The sequence below is a fragment of the Oncorhynchus kisutch genome, linkage group LG2 (genome assembly GCF_002021735.2).
Source record: "Oncorhynchus kisutch isolate 150728-3 linkage group LG2, Okis_V2, whole genome shotgun sequence".
In the NCBI taxonomy this organism is placed as follows: Eukaryota; Metazoa; Chordata; class Actinopteri; order Salmoniformes; family Salmonidae; genus Oncorhynchus; species Oncorhynchus kisutch.
Genome location: NC_034175.2, coordinates 49,174,259 through 49,199,968, shown reverse-complemented (window position 1 = coordinate 49,199,968; position 25,710 = coordinate 49,174,259). Strand labels below are relative to the sequence as shown.

The window sequence follows — 25,710 nt, the reverse complement described above, 5'->3', positions numbered from 1 at the left end:
TGTGTGTGTGTGTATCAACCCTATCCTGTATGAATTTTCCCTGACCTTAAAGAGACAGGTCAAAAGAAAACGAGCTGAGTGAAACCATGGGCTACGTCCCAAATGGCACCTTATTTCCTATATAGTGCACTACTTTTGACCAGGGCCCAAAAGTAGTGCACTATACAGGGAATAGGGTGCCATTTGGGACACAGGCATGCTTTGTGGAGGGGCCTTCCATGTGATTACAGTGTATGTCTTGCCTGTTGGACCCATTGTCATGAATGTTTAGACTCACTCCTGCTAGGTCAACACACTCACAAAGCACGGCTGTTGTTTACCTTACCTATATGCCTACTTATTTACTTTACCTATATGCCTACCCTCCCTCCCTACCACAGGAGGCTGCTGAGGGGAGGACGGCTAATAATAATGGCCGGAACGGAGCTGATGGAATGGCATTAAACATGCATATGACACCATTCCACTGATTCTGCTCCAGCCAGTGGATGACCCCGTCTTCCGCAGTTAAGGTGCAACCTGCTACCTACCTGCCTCCCTACCCAGCCTGGTCTCATAGACTAGACATAACATATTAAACATAAATCTGGGACACTCAAATTAGTAAGATATGTTACATTTGGTATGGTTACATAAGACAGAAGGTTGCTTAAGGCAAAAACGAAAGGAGGGTGGTTGGGTGGGCATATATAATGTGAACGTCTAGCAACCCAAAGGTTGCGTGTTCGAATCTTATCATGAACAACTTTATCGTTTTAGCTAACCAACTTTGCAACTACTAAACCTTCCCCTAACCTTAACCATTTAACCTAACTCCTAACCCTATCTTTAACCCTAACCTGAACCCAACTCCTAACCTTAACACTAACGCTAACCTTAACCCCTAACCAAGGTATTCCCGTCGGGGATACGCCAAATAAAATGTGATACACATTTTATTTTTTTATAATAAAAAATCTTCACATTTTCAAATAGTACATTTGTATTTTCCAACGGGGCTATAGATTTGGATTAGGTTTTTTTCTTGCCTGAGTAACCTTGTTTCACTGCCAAAAATAGAATTAAACCATCTAGTGTTCAGCAAAATAACAACACAATGTCAAGTACAGGTAGCCTAGTCAAATAATTAACATCCAATCACATTAACCGTTACTCTCTCACGGGAAACCTTCACTCTTGAGCAGACATTTAGAAACATGACAATTTGAAAAATAAGCAACTGTAGTTTTTTGAGCGAGAATCAAGACGACTTTCGAGTAGTAAGACATATATAAAAGCAACAGATACCTTTAATAAGAAGGGGCTAGAAGCGTCTTATATGATGAGCTACCGAGTGGCTAGGACAGGCAAGCCCCATCCTTTGTGGAGGACTTAATTCTTCCTGCTGCCGCAGATATGACTGGGACAATGCTGAGGGAAAAGACCAAAAAAACTATACAGACAATGTCTTCATCAAACAACACTGTTTCACGATGCATCAGTGACACGGCAGGAGATGTTTTGAAAGAATTACTGCTTTGCATACAAGCCAGTGTATTGAAAGTGCGGGACAAAATTGAGACTTTAATTAAGAAGTTGGAGCTCTTTTCTGCCTGCATTAACAAGGACAACACACAGGTCTGTCCATCATTGTATGATTTTTTTGTGTGTAAATTAACTCAAGCTTACAGACAATGTCAAATGTGATATAGCAAAGAACCTGAGTGAGATGGGTGCGCAATTACGCAGGTACTTTCCTGAAACGGATGACACAAACACCTGGATTCGTTATCCCTTTCATGCCCTGCATCCAGTCCACTTACTGATATCTGAACAAGAGATCCTCATCGAAATTGCAACAAGCGATTCTGTGAAAACTGAATTTAATCAGAAGCCACTGCCAGATTTCTGGACAGGGCTACGCTCAGAGTTTCATGCCTTGGCAAATTGTGTTGTTATTAAGACACTGATGCCCACAGCAACTTTGTTATAATATTTGGCCATCAAATTGTCATTGCATATTGTAACAAAGAGTATACAGAGTGTCAAAGTCCCAAGCTGTGATCTTGTCAACCAATCACAACAGGTTTTAACAAAAGTTCCAGAGAGAGGTAGAGTTCATCACCCCTTGACTCAAGGTTTTGTGTGTGGGGGATGGGTAGTGGGGTGAGCTACTTGAAAGTGCTGGGAGATGGTGCAGTCACCAGCAGGGGACTTCATAACAGGCTTCCTTGTGTATTGTTACAGATAGAGAATTGCCCGATGCAGGTCCATGGACAACTCTTCTCTGGGGCCTTCAGAGATGTGTCTGTGGATTTCACCCCCAGGAGGTCAAATGAATAAAGCTTACAGGCTAAACGAACATGCATTCTCTTTTCTGATTTACTGAAATTAGATACCATACTCTAGTGTTGTCTCTGTATTTTCCTCCTATATTGGAAGCAGGTCTCTACCTACAGCTTCGCCAGTGCCTGCGTCTGTGTCTGCTGTTCAGACTCCTCCATTGAGGACTGCAATTGAACTTGTTGTCAATGGTAAATGTTACATTTCTTTATTTTTTTACTGCTACAGCCTCTGTGAAGACAATCACTCTGCTGTTTCTAATGGGCACCGCCAGCTCTTCTAGAGCTTCTAAGTGCTCTCCTCTGATAGAGCCTCTAAGAGGAACCTCAGTACATAACGCGCTGTCATTTCTTAACTAATATTGTTATGAAAACTATGTGTCAGTGTTTTGATTTGATTAAGATATTGTGAGTAATCATATTAATCTATTTTTGGCTTGTTTTGCATTCAGTTGTCTTTGTCATTCTCAAGAGAGCTGATTGGTGGGTGGACAACCTGCTCAGAGGAGACTGATATGCAGGACTATTCAATGGACCCCACAGTTGCTAGTCATCTGGATGGCTTCACTAACACCACCACTACTGACTTCTCTGCTGCCAGGCCCACCCAAACTGCTCCTGCTACAGTCCTGCTTCCTCCTGTGTCAAGTCTGCTGCCACCAATACCTGGCCTGCTTCACTCACAGCCCAGTCTGCTGCCAGCCAACTACACCCACGCAAAACAACTTGAGTGGCAACGCGTCACTAGTTTCCATATAGACCCTGCTGCAAGTTTCCATATAGACCCTCCTGCAAGTTTCCATATAGACCCTGCTGCAAGTTTCCATATAGACCCTGCTGCAAGTTTCCATATAGACCCTGCTATACTCCAGCCCTTTTAATCTTCTTTCTAAAATTAGGGTCATCGAGTAAATCAGATTGAGCTTTAACCCACGGTTGTTCTAGTGTGTCACAAACCACTACCTTCCTTCCCACGGGGCACACCTGGGTAGAATCAATTTTGTTCCAATGTCATTTCAATGAAACTACGTTGAACTACATTGGTTCAACGTAGTTTCATTGAAATGACGTGGGAACAACATTGAATTGACATCTGTGCCCAGTGGAATGTGATGTATTTATATTTCTATCAGGTAATACGCAGTCCACAAGAAACTGCAACAGATAACTGAATATTTAAGATACTAAGATACTAATTGTATAGTACAGCAATAAACCAACCTCATTAGAACAACACTTCTATATTTTATGATTATGCTACCATAATTGTTTCATTAACTTAGGTGATCTTAAATTCACCAATGTGAAAAATAACACTTTTGGAGACTATAGTGGTTGTTTAGAAATGTTATTTCTGGCCAAGGCGGGATTGAACTGGGGACCTTAGGGTCCACTCTTCCCCTTCCTCTCCCCTCCCCTTAACTTATTATTGTTCCCCAGCTTTGGCGCTTGCAACACCAGGATAATGGGTTTGATTCCCGGGACCACCCGTATGTAGGAATGTACGCACGCATGACTGTAAGTGGTTTTGGATAAAAGTGTCTACTAAAATGGCATATATTATTATTATATGAATTCGTTTTTCCTGACCATGTGCAAAGCTGAGACTGAACCTAGGGGCCTATAGGAAGTGATGTCAAGGGGATGTAGTTCCTTTTTCTGCAGGTGTGTATTGATCATTCAGGCTGCATTTTAATTTCGAAGCAGACGAGTTTCAAGCCACTTCATTCCTTTGCTGGAATAGGCCCTTAGGGTTAACACACACACTATACAGGGACCCATGAATACACACACACACACACACACACACACACACACACACACACACACACACACACACACTCTCTCCAAGACAATCCCCACCCTTCATTTGTCCCTACATTGACTCTTTTTCTATTTGTTTGACCCACAGTGCATATACATATACAACCTGCTGGCTGCACACATGTATTGTGTGAAATCCTGTATTAAGACTACACTACAGGGTCTTGCTGTCATCATCTGGGTCACAAGTTCACATACTGGGGGTATGTAAGGCTACATTTCTCCACATCCTACTCAAAAGGTTGTATTCATCCCACAGTATACATCTAGAGTATGGCATATTTGGTGTGTGTTATCATACTTTCTTTTTTTCACCATCATACTTTTCCTTGAAGTGCAGGTGCGTTATGTCTCCAAATGCCACCTGTCCCTTCACATCCGGTGAGCTACATCTTGATTTGGTCAGTATTGTCGCCCACAACTCAGGTCCTGATTGGCACAAAAGGTACAAAGGGCGCGGCGTTGAAGTGCGAGTAGGCGTGGTAAAACTATCCAAACAGTCCTGGGTAATGAAACCGAGTGCTCGAGGACTGGCGCTCTGGATGAGGTGGGCGTTCTGTGCGTTCTGTAGCGGGACGAGAGGGGTCTCCTGAGTTATTTCGGCTCGAGCGCAGTGAGATGTGTAGCGCAACACAGTGATACCTGCTAATATCATTGGATACAAATTTGGAAAACAAGTGCTTTAGTTTGGAATAAAACGTCTTTGTGGTTATCCAAGTGATCGGACAAAGGCAAGCGTAACGAGTTTCCCAAACTTTAGATAGAGAGGAGTGTAAACCTGTTTTCTACCTCTACATTAGGAACCCGAGAGCTGCTGCATAAAGAGTGGATTCTGTTTTTGTTGGATTTTAATCTGGACTTCAAATTAAACACATTATTTTCCTAAAATTTCTTCAAACATTTTTGCTTCCAACTGTTTTTATTGAGTAGAGAGCCTGTGACCGAGGCACGGGTGACTTCACCTGTCATGCGGAATACAAACTGTAGGAATATGAAATCGTTTCCGGATTAAGCCTGCGGTTACAGTTGTTACATTTATTGGCGCGTGACCTAACTACAAGTAAAGAGGAAATTCAATTTTCAACTCATGTAATTGTAAAGCTCGGTGAATGATTTACAATTCGACCTCTTTAGACCCTCGACTTGGTGCTTTAGTCCATCTTTCGAAATCCTCACACATGTTTAATTGATTCGTTGGATTAAACAACAGTGAACGTTTATTTAGATTTTTCCCGGACCTTTACTGCATTTATAATCACCATGGTTCATTCGAAAGGTGCTCATGCTGTTGGAACAGAAACTTGTGGTCTGGAATGAAACTTGTCGGTGATTTATAGAACAGAGGACTCTGGGCATGCTGCTGGAGCAATTACTCTCTCCTGGGATTTCATATTTCCGAGATGCAGTCATAAATTAAAGGAAGGACTGAGCTGAGAAAATACTCAAGTTCACAGCACACAGTGCAATTTTTCTGCCTATATTTCTTTCTGGAAATATCCCACTTTCCAATGGCGACCAGGGTAAAACCCCCGCTATGCGGTGTCGTCCGTTGGCTGCTCGTGCTGCTCCTCTCCCAGCTGCCCCGGCTCGCGCAAACTGCCTCCAAGGATATAGTGTGTGAGCCCATCACGGTGCCCATGTGTAAGGGCATCGGATACAACCTCACCTACATGCCCAACCAGTTCAACCACGACACCCAGGAGGAGGTGGGCTTGGAGGTCCATCAGTTCTGGCCCCTGGTCCGCATCCACTGCTCCCCAGACCTGCTCTTCTTCCTGTGTTCCATGTACACCCCTATCTGTCTGCAGGACTACAAGAAGCCCCTGCCCCCCTGCCGCTCTGTATGTGAGCGGGCCAAGCGAGGCTGCTCCCCCCTCATGATCCAGTATGGTTTTGAGTGGCCAGAGAGGATGAGCTGTGAGCAGCTGCCTCAGCTGGGAGACGAGACTCTGTGTATGGACCAGAACAGTAGCGAGACCACCACCCTTTCCCCTCCCTTGCCCAAACCCACCCCCAAAGGCACCCGCCGAAGGCAGCCCGCCCCCAAGCCCCCCGCCCCCCAGGAGTGTGACCGGGACTGCCGTTGTCGGGACCCTCTGGTGCCTATCAAGAAAGACGCCCACCCCTTATACAACCGGGTCCACACTGGCCCTGTGGATAACTGTGCCCAGCCCTGCCACCACCCTTACTTCTCCCAGGACGAACGCACCTTCACCACCTTCTGGATCGGCCTGTGGTCCATCCTGTGCTTCGTCTCCACCCTGACCACTGTTGCCACCTTCCTCATCGACATGGAGCGCTTTCAGTACCCTGAGAGACCCATCATCTTCCTGGCTGCCTGCTACCTTTTTGTCTCCCTGGGCTACATTATACGGCTAGTGGCAGGTCACGAGAGGGTGGCGTGCGCAGGGAGCGGAGACCAGCAGCACATCCTGTATGACACCACTGGCCCACCCCTGTGTACCCTGGTCTTCCTGCTCATCTACTTCTTCAGCATGGCCAGCTCCATCTGGTGGGTGGTGCTCTCCCTCACCTGGTTCCTGGCCGCGGGCATGAAGTGGGGCAACGAGGCGATTGCTGGTTACTCCCAGTACTTCCACCTGGCTGCCTGGCTGATCCCCAGCGTCAAGTCCATTGTGGTCCTCGCTCTGAGCTCTGTGGACGGAGACCCAGTGGTGGGGATCTGCTACGTGGGGAACCAGAGTCTGGAGAGCCTGCGGGGGTTTGTGTTAGCTCCCCTGGTGGTCTACCTCTTCACCGGCTCCCTGTTCCTCCTAGCGGGCTTTGTGTCTCTGTTCCGCATCCGCAGCATCATCAAACAGGGAGGGACCAAGACAGACAAACTGGAGAAGCTGATGATCAGGATCGGATTGTTCACGGTGCTTTACACAGTTCCTGCTACTATAGTAGTAGCCTGCCTGGTGTACGAGCAGCACTACAGGCCTGGTTGGGACCGGGCTCTATCCTGCTCCTGTCAGGCTGAGAGACAGAGGCTGGGCCTGGGGCCCGACTACGCCGTCTTCATGTTGAAATACTTCATGTGTCTGGTGGTGGGGATTACGTCCGGCGTGTGGATCTGGTCCGGAAAGACCCTGGAGTCGTGGAGGAGGTTCACCGCTCGCTGCTGCCTCTGCTGGGCCTCCAAGCCCACCGCACCCCCCTCCATGTACAGCGAGGCCAGTACGGCCCTCACAGGACACCCCAGTGCGGCCCTGCCACCAGGGTCCTACCACAAACCTGCCCTGCCCTCACATGTGTGAACGGGACCCTAGAGGGTAGAGAGGCCACGAATGCACGTGTCCAGTGATAGCCCCCTGTCCTATGTGTGACTGGGAACGTGCCTCACCTGGAAATTGGTCAAGATGGTGACTGTGATAAAAACACCATACAGCTCTCTGGAAGGAAAAGGAACAGAGGACAAGGAGATAACCAAGTAATTCCACAGGTTCTAAATAGAACATTTATCGACCAACCAGCCTCACTAGCTCTTCTTGGAACATGAAGAACAGACACAAATGTGTTTTAACAGGAAAGAAATGGGACGTTTGTATCATATGAACTCTGTGGTACTTCCGATGCGCCGTGCTGCTTTGGTAAAGTACCACTACTTCAAAAGAGCCACTAGAACATTCTCTGAGAGGGGGAAAATGGAGATGTGTTTTTATGTGTATAAACCAGTACTCCTGTCAATCTATCGGGACCATTAGAGATGACTCATTATTTATTCCTGTATACATTACCAGTCAAACATTTGGACACACCTACTCATTCAAGGGTTAAAAAAAAATATATTACTATTTTCTACATTATAGAATAATAGTGATGACATCAAAACTATGAAATAACACATATGGAATCATGTAGTGTTAAACAACTCAAAATATATTTTAGATTTTAGATTCTTCAAAGTAGCCACCCTTTGCCTTGATGACAGCTTTGCACACTCTTGACATTCTCTAAATCGGCTTCACCTGGAATGCTTTTCCAACAGTCTTGAAGGAGTTCCCACATATGCTGAGCTCTTGTTGGCTGCTTTTCCTTCATTGTTTGGTCCAACTCATCCCAAACCATCTCAATTGGGTTGAGGTTGGGTGATTGTGGAGGCCAGGTCATCTGATGCAGCACTCCATCACTATCCTTCTTGGTAAAATATCCCTTACACAGCCTGGAGGTGTGTTGGGTCATTGTCCTGTTGAAAAACAAATGATAGTCCTACTAAGTGCAAACCAGATGGGATGGCGTATCACTGCAGAATGCTGTGGTAGCCATGCTGGTTATGTGTGCCTTGAATTCAAAATAAATCACAGAGAGTGTCACCAGAAAAGTACCACCACACCATCACACCTCCGCCATGCTTCACGGTGGGAACCACACGTGTGGAGATCATCCGTTCACCTACTCTGCGTCTCACAAAGACATGGCGGTTGGAACCAAATATCTCAAATTTGGACAGATTTCCACTGGTCTATTGCTCGTTTCTTGGCCCAAGCAAGTCTCTTCTTGTTGGTGTCCTGTAGTAGTGGTTTATTTGCAGCAATTCAAACATGAAGGCCTGAATCACGCAGTCTCTTCTGAACAGTTGATTTTGAGATGTGTCTGTTACTTGAACTCTGTGAAGCATTTATTTGGGCTGCAATTTCCGAAGCTGGTAACTCTAATGAACATATCCTCTGCAACAGAGGTAACTCTGAGTCTTCCTTTCCTGTGACGGTTCTCATGAGAGCCAGTTTCATCATAGTGCTTGATGGTTTTTGCGACTGCACTTGAAACTTTCCCGGATTGATTGACCTTCATGTCTTAAAGTAATGATGGACTGTCATTTCTCTTATCTTATTTTAGCTGTTCTTGCCATAATATGGACTTGGGTCTTTTACCTAATAGGGCTATTTTCTGTATACCACCCCTACCTTGTCACAACACAACTGATTGGCTCAAACGCATTAAGGAGGAAAGAAATTCTACAAATGAAGTTTTCACAAGGCACACCTGTTGATTGAAATAGTGACTACCTCATGAAGCTGGTTGAGAGAATGCCAAGAGTGTGCAAAGCTGTCATCAAGGCAAAGAGTGTGCAAAGCTGTCATCAAGGCAAAGAGTGTGCAAAGCTGTCATCAAGGCAAAGGGGGGCTACTTTGAAGAAACTCAAATATATTTTCCTTGTTTAACACTTTTTTGGTTACTACATGATTCCATATGTGTTATGTCATAGTTTTGATGTCTCCACATTTAATTTACAATGTATAAAATAGTAAAAACAAAGAAAAACCCTTGAATGCGTAGGTGTGTCCAAACTTTTGACTGGTACTGTGTATGATGCTCTATAAAAGATTATGGATTGAGCTGGCCCAGAATGCCCCCATTATCCAGGGTATTGTTCATTGTGGACACTGGGTCCGTAATGGGTGAAAACAAAACAACTCGAGGAACACTAATGAAAATATATATTTTTTATTTTCAGCATGATCCCCAGTGATTTAAATCACAATATTCTGTATGAATCAAGTACATATGTGGTATGGATGTGTTTGTATGCTGCTCGAGTTGAATCAATCAGTATGTATCAATGCACAAAATCTTTGCCATATTCTGCCTGGTAAATCCAGCTTGTTTGACTGGCCGGTCTGTGAACAACCCAGCCAGTCAATACAATAGTAGGATGAGGACCTCTAGCCCAACTGTTGACCAGTTGCTGGACTGGAGTTACGGTAAAACAGCCTCCCAAGAGGTAATCAGAGTATGTATGTGGAGCAATGTACCAGTAAACAACAGTTATGAAGTCTATACTTTTCTCAAACAATGTATTCTTTTATTTTAGAAATCAATGTCAAAGGTAAACTCTAAAAACCACAAGCCCCATAACAGACATTGCAGTAAATGTAATGCTTTGGAATAGCCTTGATACTGAACATGTTGTAAAGTGGTTTGGAGGGACTACTGTCTGTCAGATCAGTCTCGCAGGCCAGAAGAGAGTCGTCTCAAAGGGCACCTGGCTTTTGCTCAGTGAGTCCTTTGCCATTGTTACTGCCTCTAGTGGTACACACAGGAACTGTTCACACCAACCCAATGGTGAACGTATGTCTTAGGGCTCTGTATACATTTTCAATGACCGTGTCAGTACTTATCTTGTGTGTTTTACAAGTCAGAGGTTTACAAAAAAAAAAGGCAAACCATTTCTTTTCAATGGTATCCTGCAGACATCAAAAACGGTCTTACAATTGATATACTAATCATCTATAGGAACTGTGGTGGAGCCAGAGTATGGTTGAACCAAAACTCTGGGTGAACCAAAACCTTGTCAAGTTGCCATTTTCTGCCGTTTTACTCTGCTGTGCTTGTCCAAGTTGTCATGTGCCTCATTGTTTTTCTAACCAGACTAATGTGTAAATGGTCCAGTGTCTGTTTAATTTATTAGCCTGTTTCCTGTGTTCTACCCCATCATTTGTAAATCTGCTTTGGCATCCTTCCATAGATGAGTCGACTACATCGTTGTGTGTACTTACTTCTCCAAGAATGAAATGTCAGATTTTTTTTTAAATAGATATTTATGAAAATGCATTTCATTCATTTCATTAGTCTCTGACTGATAGAGAATTAAACTGTGGACCAATCGGTTTCTGAGTATGTGTCATTTGATGTGTAAAGTCAAAATGTACATTTTTACAATGCGCTGTGCCACTCTTGCAGTCTCATCTCCACTCCAATGAAAAAGCTACACGGATGATTAGTGTTTATTTAAAATACTCCATCTGCAAATTATTTTTCCATTTAAAAACAAAAATGTCACAACTAGCAGCCTACATAGTAAGCAAATATATATACTTTTTTTTTTAATAAACAGGAAAAGAGTCTACTCTTCTCTCTGTAGTGAATAAGTTCTTTTGCACAGGGGTCTGGGACCAGCCAGTCAGGGGAGTGGGCATGAGGGGCTGCCAACGACAAATCCCTGAGAGGGGTTGGTGGCGAGTCATGGTTATGTATCCTGGAGTGTTTGTTGGTTAGGCTGTAGAGGTCAGATATTGTGTCGCTGTCCAGTGAGCACAACATTGGAGTATGGCTGTCCAATAAGAGAACAGCATTCGAGTGACATTTGTCCAATGAGAGAACAGTGCTGTAGTATGGCTGTCCAATAAGAGAACAGCATTCGAGTGACATTTGTCCAATGAGAGAACAGCGCTGTAGTATGGCTGGCCTATGAGAGTACAGCATTGGCGCAGCGGATGCCCACCAGGTTGTCAGCGCTAAAGGACCTCTTCACGGCTGCTCGGCTCCAATCCTTATACTTGTCCTCACACAGTCTGGAGATGGCCTGAAGACACACACACACGCACACACACACAGATGAGTGACGAGTCACTGTGGCTTCAAACCTAATGGACTGGTTAAATTCCCTTTCTACAATTCTTGTGTGTCACTCTCTGCTACCATCTTTTCTGTGACGCATTCTCAAACCTCTACCTGTAAGCTCCATCACAGCCCTCTCCTACCCACCACCCTTTAACTACCCCTCATTGCCGTGCCTCCAGTTTCTGTGCCCGCTCGTTGCCGAGTGTCTCCAGGGGTAAGCGGGGGCTGTTGTCGTCAGCCAGAGAGCGCAGGTCGAAGTAGTACTTGGCATAAACACTAGACGGGACGTTGATGTTGAACTGCAGCAGCTCCAGGAATTGGCGTTCCATCTCGTTCCTGGAAGGGGAGAGAGCGAGGGAAACATGGTTAATATACACATTCCTAGTAAAAGTTGCTCTTAGGCACAGCTATAGGATCAACCTCCCCAAATTAAATCCTAACCCTGCCAATCAGTGGGGGAGAAATGCCAAATGGACTTTAGATCAGTGATGGGGGTAGCTTCATCCACAGGCAAGCCCTCATGGCATCAATCTAATCAATAGCAAACTCCACTTGTCTTTCCCTGGAGCTTCAGGTACATCATGTCCCTCCCTATACAGATCCCCCTCATCATCCTCATCATCACGACAATGAATAGGAGCGGCAAGCCGGTCACCATGGAGATAGCATCCAGGATACTTTGTGGGAAAGGAGACAAGAGGGCCAGGGTGGCTGAAGGTTGGTGTGTGTATTGGAAGGCTGGTCTCCCAGGGAAACTAATGGAGCGGGCGAGGGCTGGGGCCATTATGTAGTAGCAGTGAGAGCCACTCCACTCCCTCCCCTTTCCTACCCCCGCCAGTCCTCGGCCCAGCTCACAAAGAGCACTTCAATGGAGGAGATGAAACTAGACTGCGAGAAGAGGGAGAGCGCACCCACAGAAAAACATGTACACACACGTGTACTCTTAAACAAATGAGACATACAACACTCTAAAACCTACTAGGATGATGACCAGTAGTGGAGTGAGGAGCAGCCTACTGATTGCTTTGAGATTGCCTTCTGAACACAACCTCACTCAGCCTCCGTGCCCCTCTCCCTCTGTAGTCTCCTCTCAGTTTGATCCTAACACAGGGGCCCACATCACACAGCCCTGATCAGAGCTAGAGACAAGACTACTATACCAGTCTACAGACCACCACCCAATGACTGATCATCAGACAGGAAGGAGGTCTACGTCTGTCCTCCACCTGAACCAGCACAGTATGGTTCAGGTTGGCACAATAATAAAAAGGGCATATTGTGTGTAATGACTCTATAAGTGACAACTGTGGCAGACGTACATATCCTCCACAGTGATGTCTTTGAGGATCTGGCAGTAGTCTACGTTCCAGACAGCTTGGTCGTCCCACACCTTGGAGGCCAGCAGGATGGCTCCCAGTACAATGCGCTTCCAGTTACATGGGCAGATGTCCATCTCAGCGTAGGTCAGCAGACGCTCCAGGTACACCTGGTGAGGTAGATAAACCTGTGCTGATAAACCTGCGGTGGCTATTTCGCTTCAGAAATGTGATTGGCACAACAAAGAAAATAAGCGCAACCTGTGGGTAACGGCATGTCATTGATGATTTATTAGAACCAATCACACTGTAATAAACAAATGCAGGTCTACTCTGTTCATTGAGATGAGGCTCGGTTCACTTGACTTGCTGTGCTTTATCAATTGTTTCTAATACTTTGCTGCCCTCTGGTGGTACATTAGTGCAGATGCTGGTTAATACAACATCAAATCAAACTGTCACATGCACCGAATACAACAAATATAGATCTTACCGTGAAATGCTTACTAGTCCTTAACAAACAGTGCAGTTTAAAAAGAGTTAAAATATTTACCAAGTAGACTAAAGGGGGGGGTCAATGTAATAGTCCGGTAATAGTCCGGTGCCAATTTAATTAATTGTTCAGCAGTCTTATGGCTTGGGGGTAGAAGCTGTTAAGGAGCCTTTTGGTACTAGACTTGGCGCTCCGGTACCGCTTGCCGTGCGGTAGCAGAGAAAACAGTCTATGACTTGGATGACTGGTCTGACAATTTTATGGGCTTTCCTCTGACACCGCCTATTATATAGGTCCTGGATGGCAGGAAGCTTGGCCCCAGTGATGTACTGAGCCGTACGCACTACCCTCTAGCGTCTTATGGTCAGATGCTGACCAATTGCCATACCAGGAGGTAATGCAACCGGTCAGGATGCTCTCGATGGTGCAGCTGTAGAACCTTATGAGGATCTGAGGACCCATGCCAAATCTTTTCAGTCTCCTGAGGGGGAAAAGGTTTTGTCGTGCCCTCTTCACGACTGTCTTGGTGTGTTTGGATCATGATAGATCATTGGTGATGTGGATACCAAGGAACTTGAAACTCTCGACCCGCTCCACTACAACCCCGTTGATGTTAATGGGGGTCGGTTTTGCCCGCCTTTTCCTGTAGTCCACGATCAGCTCCTTTGTCTTGCTCACATTGAGGTCATCGTTGTTGATGACCACAGTTGTGTCGTCAGCAAACTTAACGGTGTTGGAGTTGTGTTTGGCCATGCAGTCGTGGGTGAACAGGGAGTACTGGAGTGGAATAAGTACACGCCCCTGAGGGGCCCCAGTGTTGAGGATCAGCGTGGCAGACGTTTTGTTGCCAACCCTTACCACCTGGGGGCAACCAGTCAGAAAGTCCAGGATCCAGTTGCAGAGGGAGGTGTTTAGTCGCTGGGTCCTTAGCTTAGTGATGAGCTTTGAGGGTACTATGGTGTTGAACGCTGAGCTCTAGTCAACAAACAGCATTCTCACATAGGTGTTCCTTTTGTCCAGGTGGGAAAGGGCAGTGTGGAGTGCGATTGCGACATCTGTTGGGGCTGGTATGCGAATTGGAGTGGGTCTAGGGTATCCGTGAGGATGCTGTTGATGTGAGCCATGACGTGAGTGCTACGGTGTGGTAATCAATTAGGAAGATTGCCTTCACTTTCTTGGACAATAATACCTAGCGGAATACATCTACAGCACAGGAGGTTGGTGGAACCTTATTTGGGGAGGGGCTTGTGTTAATGGCTGGAGCGGAATGGTATCAAATACATCAAAAACACGCGGCGTTTCAGCCACTTATGAGCCATCCATCCCTCAGCAGACTCCACTGTATCCTTTCATATATGTGTTGATTAATCATGTATTCGCTGCTGATACATGGGTGTATAATGGGTTTTGATTGTGTTGCCGCCGACTGGACTCACCAAGGTGACGATGGCACACTCTGCAGTGAGCTGTGCAGCGCTGAACAGAGTTCTGACAAAGCGGTAGATGAGTTTGTGCTCGGGGTCCGTACGAGAGTAGTCACCAGGAACCTGCTCTCTCTTCAGGGAGAAGACCGTGTTAAACAGATACAATAAAACACCAGTGGAGGCTGCTGAGGGGAGGACGGCTCATAATAATGGCTAGAAAAGAAGCGAATGGAATGGCATCAAACCATGTGTTTAATGCATTTGATACCATTCCACTCATTACCACGAGCCAGTCCTCCACAAAATAAAGTGCCACCAACCTCACATGATACACCAGCCCAGACTCAACACATTCAGTCTTAAATGGCATATAGACTACTCTCAACAAGTTACAGTTGAAATCGGAAGTTTACATACACCTTAGCCAAATACATTTAAACTTTTTCACAATTACTGACATTTAATCCTGGTAAAAATTCCCTGTCTTAGGTCAGTTAGGATCACCACTTCATTTTAACAATGTGAAATGTCAGAATAATAGTAGAGAATGATTTCAGCTTTTATGTCTTTCATCACATTCCCAGTGGGTCAGAAGTCTACATACACTCCATTAGTATTTGGTATCATTGCCTATCAATTGTTCAACTTGGGTCAAATGTTTCAGGTAGCCTTCCACAAGCTTCCCACAATAAGTTGGGTGAATTTTGGCCCATTCCTCCAGACAGAGCTGGTGTAACTGAGTCAGGTTTGTAGGCCTCCTTGCTCGCATACGCCTTTTCAGTTCTGCCCACAAATGTTTTATAGGATTGAGGTCAGGGTTTGTGATGACCACTCCAATGCCTTGACTTTGTCGTCCTTAAGCCATTTTGCCACTACTTTGGAAGTATGCTTGGGGTCATTGTCCATTTGGAAGACCCATTTGCGACCAAGCTTTGACTTCCTGACTGATGTCTTGAGATGTTGCTTCAATATATCCACATCATTTTCCTCCCTCATGAAGCCATCTATTTTGTGAAGTGCACCAGTCCCTCCTGCAGCAAAGCACCCCCACAACATGATGCTGCCACCCCCATGCTTCACGGTTGGGATGGTGTTATTTGTCCCCATGTGCAGTTGCAAACCGTAGTCTGGCTTTTTTATGGCGGTTTTGGAGAAGTGGCGTCTTCCTTGCTAAGCGGCCTTTTAGGTTATGTTGATATAGGTCTCGTTTTACTGTGGATATAGATACTTTTGTACCCGTTTCCTCAAGCATCTTCACAAGGTCCTTTGCTGTTGTTCTGGGATTGATTTGCACTTTTCGCACCAAAGTACATTCATCTCTAGGAGACGGAGCGCGTCTCCTTCCTGAGCGGTATGACGGCTGCGTGGTCCCATGGGGTTTATACTTGTACTATTGTTTGTACATTTCGTACATTTTTTTTTCTGGATGTCTTGACAGATTTCTTTTGATTTTCCCATGATGTATGATGTCAATTAGAAGCTTCTAAAGCCATGACATCATTTTCTGGAATTTTCCAAGCGGTTTAAAAGGCACAGTCAACTTTGTGTATTTAAACTTCTGACCCACTGGAATTGTGATACAGTGAATTATATTGTAAACAACTGTTAGAAAAATGACTTGTGTCATGGACAAAGTAGATGTCCTAACCGACTTGTCAAAACTATAGTTTGTTAACAAGAAATGTGTGGAGTGGTTGAAAAATGAGTTTTAATGACTCCAACCTAAGTGTATGTAAACTTCCCACTTCAACTGTAAAAAAAATAATACAAAATAAGTAATTTCAAAATGTAGGTTCATGTTGAGTTTCCTACTAGCTAAACTAAATCTTATTCAATCCCCCTGCAGTGGTGTGTTTTATGCTGAAATTCGAGCTAGAGGTGCACTGGGCTGGGCTATGGCATAAAGTTACAGTGTAAGGTCTAGAAGGGAGTGGGGAGACTGGCTGATACCAGATATTGATGTAGACGAGGGCAGACACACCAGTACAGCCAACAGTAGATCCACTGCAGATCTCTGTTAGGATGTAAAGCGATATCAGAAGCTATTCTTTGGAATACATAAGATTCTGCAAACCCAGAGTGGATTATGGCAAAACTGGAACTGCCCACTCACCGATAAGGGGTGCATCTTCTCATCGAAAATGTCCAGTGACCTGTCAGAGTCCCTGAGACAGAGAGGGAGAGAGAGAGAACACCACTCTGAACCACACTGTCCCAAACCCCAATACACAGACATTTTTCCAGGCCCAGAGACCACCAACAGATCCATAATGCCTACTACCTATGTATACTCAAAATGAACAAGTCAAAACACTGCCACTCACCTGTTTTTAATGTGGTAGTATATCGCTAGTGTAACACTGGAAGAGGAGAAAGATAGTTCATTAGGACCTGTGTTCAACTAGAAAAGGTACATGTCTTGTATGTGCATATGAAGGTAGCAGGTAGCCACCATTTTATTGTGCTTTTCAAGTTGGGCTGGCTGACCGTGCTGTCATCGATAAAGATGGTGGAACAGGAACTGTACTTCTTAGAGAGAGGAGAGGTCTGCAAAAGGAAATGTGTGACATTCAGTGGAAGTTGTCTTGGAAGTCAGACAATGCTATATTGAACCCGATCCCTTTGAGGTAATTGATGCTAGCCTGTGGTGGATATAGCATAATAATGACATCACCAATTGGTTGCAGTAACTCCTGACAAACTACTTCCAAGGTAAAAGGTTAGGTTTGAAATGTGGGTGAACTAGGCCATGTAATCTTGGGTCTGGGCAGTCACTATAATACAGAGGTGTAATTGAGTAAGGACAGTGGACACACTCAAAACATTCATACCAGGTCTCCTGTTTAATTGTGTTTGTCTTCTAGCTGACCGGACACCCCAACCACTTACTACAGGGGCTACAGTCTGTTCTGTTCACCACCCACACACACACACACACACACACACACACACACACACACACACACACACACACTAGGGTATTTGACCAGGTCAAAAAGTCTTGGCAAATAGTTAGTTTCCACAGTGGGGATATTAAATAGAGGTCAGAGTAAACAAAGATTAAGAGGGCAGACATAATGTCAACCAACCCTCTGCCCAGATCCTTTAAAAAGCTGACCAATCAGGTATGATGTCAGAGAGTTAAATTTGCATATGTATTAGTTTGGTGTTGCCCTCCAGAGTAGGGACACAATGTTTTGGTGTCTCATCTGCCAGAGCCACAGTGCATCTGATGACCCCAGGTGACAATGACATCATACTGCTAACTCTAGAGCATGTGATGAATACACACAGTAGCCCCCCCCACACACATAAAACCTTAATTATTGTTGGTTGACAAAAACCCAACCTAACCATTAAATACTTACATGACTAACATGGGTTATGTGATTGCTTTTCCTCTTGTCTTGCACTGGAAGGAAAAAGAAAATAGGCTGTATCAGACTCAGACAAAACAGTAACAGTCACATAGAAAGGTAAAGGATGAGGAACAGTCACATAGAAAGGGACGAGGAACAGTCACATAGAAAGGAACAGTCACATAGAAAGGGAAGGGACGAGGAACAGTCACATAGAAAGGAACAGTCACAGTCACATAGAAAGGAACAGTCACAGTCACATAGAAAGGTAAAGGACGAGGAACAGTCACATAGAAAGGAACAGTCACAGTCACATAGAAAGGGAAGGGACGAGGAACAGTCACGTAGAAAGGGAAGGGACGAGGAACAGTCACGTAGAAAGGGAAGGGACGAGGAACAGTCACGTAGAAAGGGAAGGGACGAGGAACAGTCACGTAGAAAGGGAAGGGACGAGGAACAGTCACGTAGAAAGGGAAGGGACGAGGAACAGTCACGTAGAAAGGGAAGGGACGAGGAACAGTCACGTAGAAAGGGAAGGGACGAGGAACAGTCACGTAGAAAGGGAAGGGACGAGGAACAGTCACGTAGAAAGGGAAGGGACGAGGAACAGTCACGTAGAAAGGGAAGGGACGAGGAACAGTCACGTAGAAAGGGAAGGGACGAGGAACAGTCACGTAGAAAGGGAAGGGACGAGGAACGGTCACATAGAAAGGGAAAGGATGAGGAACAGTCACATAGAAAGGGAAAGGATGAGGAACAGTCACATAGAAAGGAACAGTCACATAGAAAGGGAAGGGACGAGGAACAGTCACATTGTGCTTATGAGGGAGCATAGAAGTCACTTACTGTAGCCTAAGTATCATCTCTTTACATAGCGTGCTAGAGCAGAGACATTGGTGGTGGAGAGGACGAGTTACCACCGTACCAAGTAGCTAAAGTGCATAAGACGAGAGTTTGAGACGTGTGCCGTATGGACTCTCACGGCATCACGATCATGTCTCGTGTGATGATGTGATGCGAGCAGGGTAGATTACTTACACTCACGGTCTGTCTGGGACTTGCTGAGGAAGATGGTTCTGAGTCGGGCATGGTTCGATGGGTGGAACTCCTGGGCCAGTTCTGGAACGCACAAAGTCACCATGGACCAATAGAAAACAGTAGATAAAAGAGGGATAATGATACAGACTGTTACTGAAGAGACTGACTTATTCCATGGTTAGTGATACAGAGAACAGCCTGTGTAAACTCTTAGTTCACTGGAGGCCAGTATGTTGACCCGAGGCCAGTATGTTGACCCGAGGCCAGTATGTTGACCCGAGGCCAGTGAGAAGAAAATTAGACCTGATGCTCCATAAAGTACAGTGACCTGAATGCATACTATTACCCAATTAAATGAATGCATGAATGAATACATACATTAAAACAAATGTGTATAGGACAGCCAGGCTATGTAACCAAACACTCTTGAACAGCAGCAGCATTGCATACTAAACGATGGAGATCGATTTGATGACCTCATTTGAAACTACACCACATAATGGGTCCATTAACACAGATTCAATGGTTAGGCTTAGCGATTAGACAACCTGAACCAACCGTAATGTATTAACAGCTGCCTCTCTGTCTGGGATTGTGAGCCCCTGGTGGAACGTGGCAGGCAGGGCCAGGGGAATATCAGGTCAGGCGGGTTGGCTTGGCAGAGCCAGCATACCCCCCCCCCCCCCCCCCCATCCACTCAGGCTGTGGCAGGGGCGCGGGATGATGGTATGGGACAGGCAGGGAGGGGGGCAACAATGAGGCCTTTGTCTGGGGTCTCTGGAGAACACTGGGTTTGCTCTCCTTAAGCTCCACCCATACTGGCCAGCATGCTAAGAAACAGAAGGTAGAGCAGAGAGGAGGGGTGCCTGTGCCAGTCATGCCTGCCCATCTGCAGACATGCTACCGAACAGCATGTGCGCTTTGCAGAGCATAGACAAGGGTCATGGATAACTTGGACCAACAGGTAAAACCTGTGGTTTTCAACCTGTGGTCCGACCGCTGTTGATCCGTGGGGTACTGGAGGTAATGTTTTGGTAATAAGCCATTTGATATTACAATAGGCCTTTGAATGTGTTACAGTCACTGATAAAATTTACTCTAATTTGACCACTAAAATATTTGTGATTTGGTGGTCCCCGGAATAGAAAAGGTTGAGAACTGCCGAGGTAGACTTGGTTGCAACAGGAATACCATGGTGCGGTGCCCTATTGGCCCAGCGTCATCCGGGTTAGGATTTGGCCGGGGTAGGCCATCATTGTGAATAAGAATTTGTTCTTACCTGACTTACCTAGTTAAAAGGTTAAATAAAATACAGATTAGAATATGTCAGACATCAAGTGATTACTGCATCCTAGATAAGATGGAGCCTCAGCTCCCCTAACCAGCCACACAGCTCCTCCCTCCACCAGCATCTACCATTCACGCCCTGACCTCTACATGGACTGGAGTCTTCCTGCCGGGGAATCCCATGCCCGCTGAGCACCGTCTGTGCCCGTCATGGTATTTCTGTCCCGGCTCCACTGCTCCAGTTTAAGAGGTATGCCACTGCCATGTGATGCCAGGAATGGGATGTGGAGTGGAGTTGGAGCCAGGCGGGCATACAGTATCTCTCAACACTAAGGAGGGCAAGCCATGGTTAGCATGTTACCCACTAGAATCTGCCATGCTCCTGGACCTACTACCCTGCTGCAGCAGGCATATGTCTTCTGAGTCATAACCAGGGGTCATACAAAATGGATACACAGATGACTTCATTCAGCCCCCTTCACTCGTATTCGTCCCATTTTGCCATGGCTCATGCGGTGTTCCTGTACTATCCGAGTGACTCAAAATCAATGGGGGCCCCATGCCATGTTTGAATTTGTGTGTTTTGATTCAGTGATGTAAATGCGAAAGCACAACCGTCACTCACTGCTCCGTTTTTACTCTGTCACTGTCACTCAGAGGCTGCGTGACAGCAAAGCCTAGTCTGACTGGCCTGTTTGTTCTTACACGCTAAATAAAAACATACCTAGTATACACTTTGCTCGCGCTGCAAGCCGCTCCAATCATTAAAACAAATGTAACAGAAACCACATCAAATGTTATTTCGCCGTGATGGAGCTGCGCAGAAGAGGACAGAAACATCTACATGATTCAGGTGGATAACGTATTGCATTCAAATGTTGCATGTACAGCCATCTAGCGCAAAAATAATATTGTGATATGAAACTATCGATTTTCTCCACCATTACTAGTAATCATCCAAATATGACTAACTTAAGTGATCGAGTAAGAACGAAAATAGCCTTCATTGTCTGCTTGTGCAGAAATGTGATTTGAGTCCTAGGCTCTAGGCTGAAGGGACAGCAGTAGTAGGCAGGCAGAGCAGACAGCACTGATAACCACTCTATGGATTAGAGGAAAGTCCTTGCTGTGAGATCAATGGCCTATTGGCCTTCACAGTTCAGACAGCAGGATGTGTGGGCTGCCTGAACCAGGGGGGGCAGGCTGTGATGGTGATGTAGACTATTGTGATAAAATGTGTCACTGGCGCTTAGGCCGAAGAGTGGCTGTCTGAAGTCTCTGCACATGGTGATTATGCTCCAAAACTTCTCAGTTCCTGGCTCACACAAGACAACACTTTATCCTTACCCTTATCAGGTGATCTACCCTCAGTTCAGTCTACTACTCTTTATCATCCACCTACAGCTGGTCCTAGACCTGTGATGAAAAGCTGGAGGACTGTCTTCATAATAGTGCTGAGCAATTAGTGCTTTTTGAGGTCGGTTTGGTTATTTAAAAAATTATGATTTTCGGTTTCGATAATTGTTTTTAAAACATGAAATGCACTATGCATTATGTGGGTTGAATGCTGTAAAAACACAATAAAACAATGAATAAAAGTCCCATTACAGTAGTGACTGCCATACGCATGACACTTAATAACAATCAGTTATTCACAGTATTTAATACAAATATTTCAGGTTGTGTATTTAACATGTTTTATTTGATAACTTGTATTTCATTCCAAATCATCTCTATAGAGCTGTTTCCTATGCTGTCTAACAAAACCACTATTTTAGTAGTTCAAAGTAAATAAGAATACTTTTGTAACTGTTGAATACCAATTATTAATCACTTAGATAATGTATTGTCAGGTAAAGATGCCTCATGAAATAACTGCTCTCTTGATCATGGATTCTTCTGTCTCCTATGTAGCAGCCGTAAAAGAAAGACTGGACAAGTTTACCAGTCAATGGACTATGGTCATTGTAGTTAATTATCAAGTTGTCTGCGGTAAACTATGTATAAACTATGTTGGAAACGACAACTACATCACACCGTTTGAGCTTGATCTGATTCATCTCTAGAGAAACTGCAGCACACGTTGAGCTCACCCAACAACAAAAAAAGAACATGGAATTCAAATACTTTAACCAAAGTCAGTCAATTTGTTGTTTAAAAATGAAAAATAACTGACGTTTTGGTAAAAAAAAGAGAGATTTTTTTTTAAACTTACATTTTAAAAAACTCAGCACTACTACATAAGGACACAAAGAGGGACAGACCATCTAACCCTGACCCAGGGTCAGCCTTACAACAGCTGGGTATAACACACTAGGCTTAGTGCTAGTAGAGAGGCAGACCCTCGCTCTCTCTGAAGTGTGTGTGTGTGTGGGGGGGGGGGGGGGGGGGGGGGGGGGGGGGGGCTGGGGAAAGTGCTCTCTCAAGGGAATGCCTCTGTCTGTTACGGTAGTGTGGTGGGTAAGGCGTTGCAGAGATCAGTGGCTATATCAAGGATTCAATCATCCGTTTATGGCAAGGACCGCTAAAACAAAACATCCTTGAACCTTTGCTGCAATTCTTTCATGAGGAGGATATCCCAAGCTGGAAGACATGAAATCACATGGGTGTCACCCATAGGCACAAGGGGTCTTATACTCACTGAGGGTTAAAATAGTTATACTGTAGCAACATAACACTGCTTATCAGAGCATAGTGTACATAGTATTGGTTTAAAACAGCTTTTCCCTTTCATTATGTGTGTGAGTGAGTGAGGCAGCTGTCCTGTGGTATAACGTCATCAGGATGCCCGGGATATCTGGCAGTGTTGGGGAATAGAACCTTGGGGGTCTGTGCCATATTACACCAACCAGCCAGCCAGCCTCACCACACAAATGGCACCCTATGCCATAGTGCAGTACTTTTGACAAGGGCCCATAGGGTTCTGGTAGTACACTAAATGTGGTCCTTTGTAGTGCAGTTGGTAGAGCATAGCGCTTGTAATGCCAGGGTAGTGGGCTTGATTCCCAGGACCAACCATATGTAAAATGTATAAATGCATGACTAAGTCGCTTTGGATAAAAGCATCTGTTAATTGGCATACACTCACTAGCATTTTAGGTATATCCACATTTTAGGTACACCCATTTAGTACCGGGTCAGACTTTGCCTCCAGAACAGCCGGAATTCTTTGGGGCATGGAAATGTTTCTCAATTGGTATCAAGGGACCTAATGTGTGCCAGGAAAACATTCCCCACACAATTACACCAACAGCCTGTACCGTTGAGACCAGGCAGGATAGGGCCATGTTGCAGCAGATGACCACATCGGGTTCCACACCTATAATGCTGCTTACGCCAAATCCTGACTGACATCAGCATGATGCAACAGGAACTGGGATTCGTCAGACCAGGCGATGTTTTTCCACTCCTCAATTGTCCAGTTTTGGTGATCATGTGCCCACTGGAACCACTTCTTCTTTTTCCTCTGATAGAAGTGGAACCCGGTGTGGTCGTCTGCTGCAATAGCCCATCTGCGCTGTTATTTGCCTGGATCAAACACCCCTCCTTCCCAGGCAGCCTCATCACACCCAACTTTATGGGCATGTAATTCAATTGGCTACAGACCTGAGAGAGGTGTATGAGAAATGATGGGTTCAAAAGACTAAATGGGTGTAAAACTAAGCAGGATATTGTACCTTTAGTATCTCTACTACAGCAGCTAATCCCAAATATGCGAGCGTGACACCTACCGTTAGGTTCCTCTCTGTCGCTAATGTGCTGCAGGTACGGGCCGGTGTCGTCCCTCACGTTCGTGCTTATTTGGTAGTCTTCCTGGCGGTCCGCCAGTTGCCTTGGTAACTTTGGGCTTCTCTCCGGGGACACGCAGCATGCTATCGTATTCCCCATTCCACACGAGGAATAACTTCAATACTATTTTAGAATCAAGAGTAGTGCAAAATTCCTTCAAATCAGGTATGCCAGCTAGCTAGTTTCAGCTACCAACAAATACATACGCTTATCATTCAGCTACAAAAAAACATTGAAAACAGAGAAAATATTAAATTATAAACAAAATTGCTGACAAGAAATATCAATAAATTGCACTTCTGTCCATGAGGGTGTGCTTGCCTGTTCTCCTTCCGCACCATGCATTAATCAAGATTGCTGACTGCAACAAAAATAAAAAGCGATGTTGTTTCTTTGTGTATACTATATTAGATACATGGAGCAAAAACAAGGTTGCTCGCTACTTAACAACATAAATCATTTGTAACACGGAGGTCATCAAGAAGCTGTTTAAACCCGAGCAATACAAGTGGCTGCCCATTCATCCATTGGACATTCCTTTACAAGAAAGTCAGCAAGCTAGCTGTAGCAGCAACGGAACACTGTATGAGCGATTAGATAGTCCCTTTATACAATATAACTACTCCACGCATATGCAACTAGTTTTCAACCGTCGGTTCCCAATTGTCCGAAGTAAATTAGATCTCTCACGCCAGTCCCTTCTTTGATTCCCAATCCCAGGATCAGACGCCAACTCTATCCCGAGGCTTTGTGTTCACGTAGCTGCCGTCTTGATAAAGAAATCAAAGCCGGAGCGGTTCAAATCATTTATCGAAGTCAATCTGGTCAAGTCTTCCCGAAGTTCATCTTCGACCCCACCCCCCTAACCTTCGGACTCAGGATCCTCCGTTATCCCCTCGTCCCCACCGGCCAGTTCTGCGTACCGCTTGCAACCACTACAGCCATCTGCTCTGAACACGGCTACCTGGCATGCACAGCTGACCCACCCACTTACAGAATTACTATTGGGCGTGTAATCAAAACGAGGGGAATTTCTCAATGGCCATCGGTTCAAAAACGTGTAAATTGAAATTATTCTGACAAATAAATACATTCAGATAAATACATACATCTTCATCCTTATTGGTCTTCAAAATATGAATAATTAAGAATGACCGTCTCCCATCGTTCAATGGGCGCATTCGATCATTCTGAGCCTGCTCATGGACCTGTGACGTGACCCGGGCAATAGCGGTGAGACATGATCGCCGTAATCTACGTCGCGTGGTCATGTCGTCAACAAGGCAGCATGGTGTATCGTCCAGAAACATACATCTAGTTTCCATAAAACATACACTCACCGAACAGTTTATTATTTAAACGAATGTAATCCATTTTCACCCTGTGCCAAACACGCCGACCCGACCGCCCGATGAATCAATTCCCTCATTGTACATGTCCAACCTTTATTTAACTAGGCAAGTCAGTTAAGAACAAATTCTTATTTTACAATGACGGCCTACCTCGGCCAAACCC

General features: G+C 45.1%; 2 protein-coding genes across 9 annotated transcripts; one reads left to right on the top strand and one right to left on the bottom strand.

The window, feature by feature from the left end:
* Window positions 1-4,718: 4,718 nt before the first annotated feature.
* Window positions 4,719-7,970, top strand: LOC109867739 (frizzled-5). The gene has a single exon (XM_020457020.2). The coding sequence runs from the start codon at window positions 5,654-5,656 to the stop codon at window positions 7,403-7,405; it is 1,752 nt and encodes a 583-aa protein (XP_020312609.1). The 5' UTR covers window positions 4,719-5,653; the 3' UTR covers window positions 7,406-7,970.
* Window positions 7,971-9,457: 1,487 nt separating this feature from the next.
* Window positions 9,458-25,259, bottom strand: LOC109867707 (cyclin-Y-like protein 1). 8 transcript variants are annotated; one of them, XM_031796403.1, is made up of 13 exons: window positions 25,063-25,256; window positions 24,517-24,556; window positions 24,138-24,318; window positions 19,120-19,200; window positions 18,091-18,134; window positions 17,175-17,269; window positions 17,047-17,082; window positions 16,836-16,887; window positions 16,704-16,736; window positions 14,735-14,854; window positions 12,809-12,975; window positions 11,663-11,825; window positions 9,458-11,451 (listed from the first exon to the last, which is right to left on the bottom strand). In XM_031796403.1, exons 3-13 carry the CDS (start codon window positions 24,292-24,294, stop codon window positions 11,335-11,337), a joined length of 1,065 nt encoding a protein of 354 aa, XP_031652263.1. In that variant the 5' UTR covers window positions 24,295-24,318; window positions 24,517-24,556; window positions 25,063-25,256; the 3' UTR covers window positions 9,458-11,334. The 8 variants fall into 8 exon arrangements, with proteins under 8 accessions (XP_031652263.1, XP_031652291.1, XP_020312588.1 ...); XM_031796417.1 differs by having other exon boundaries at window positions 11,341-11,451; window positions 11,648-11,825; window positions 24,517-25,259; XM_031796431.1 differs by lacking the exon at window positions 16,704-16,736 and having other exon boundaries at window positions 17,210-17,269; window positions 24,517-25,257.
* Window positions 25,260-25,710: the final 451 nt, after the last annotated feature.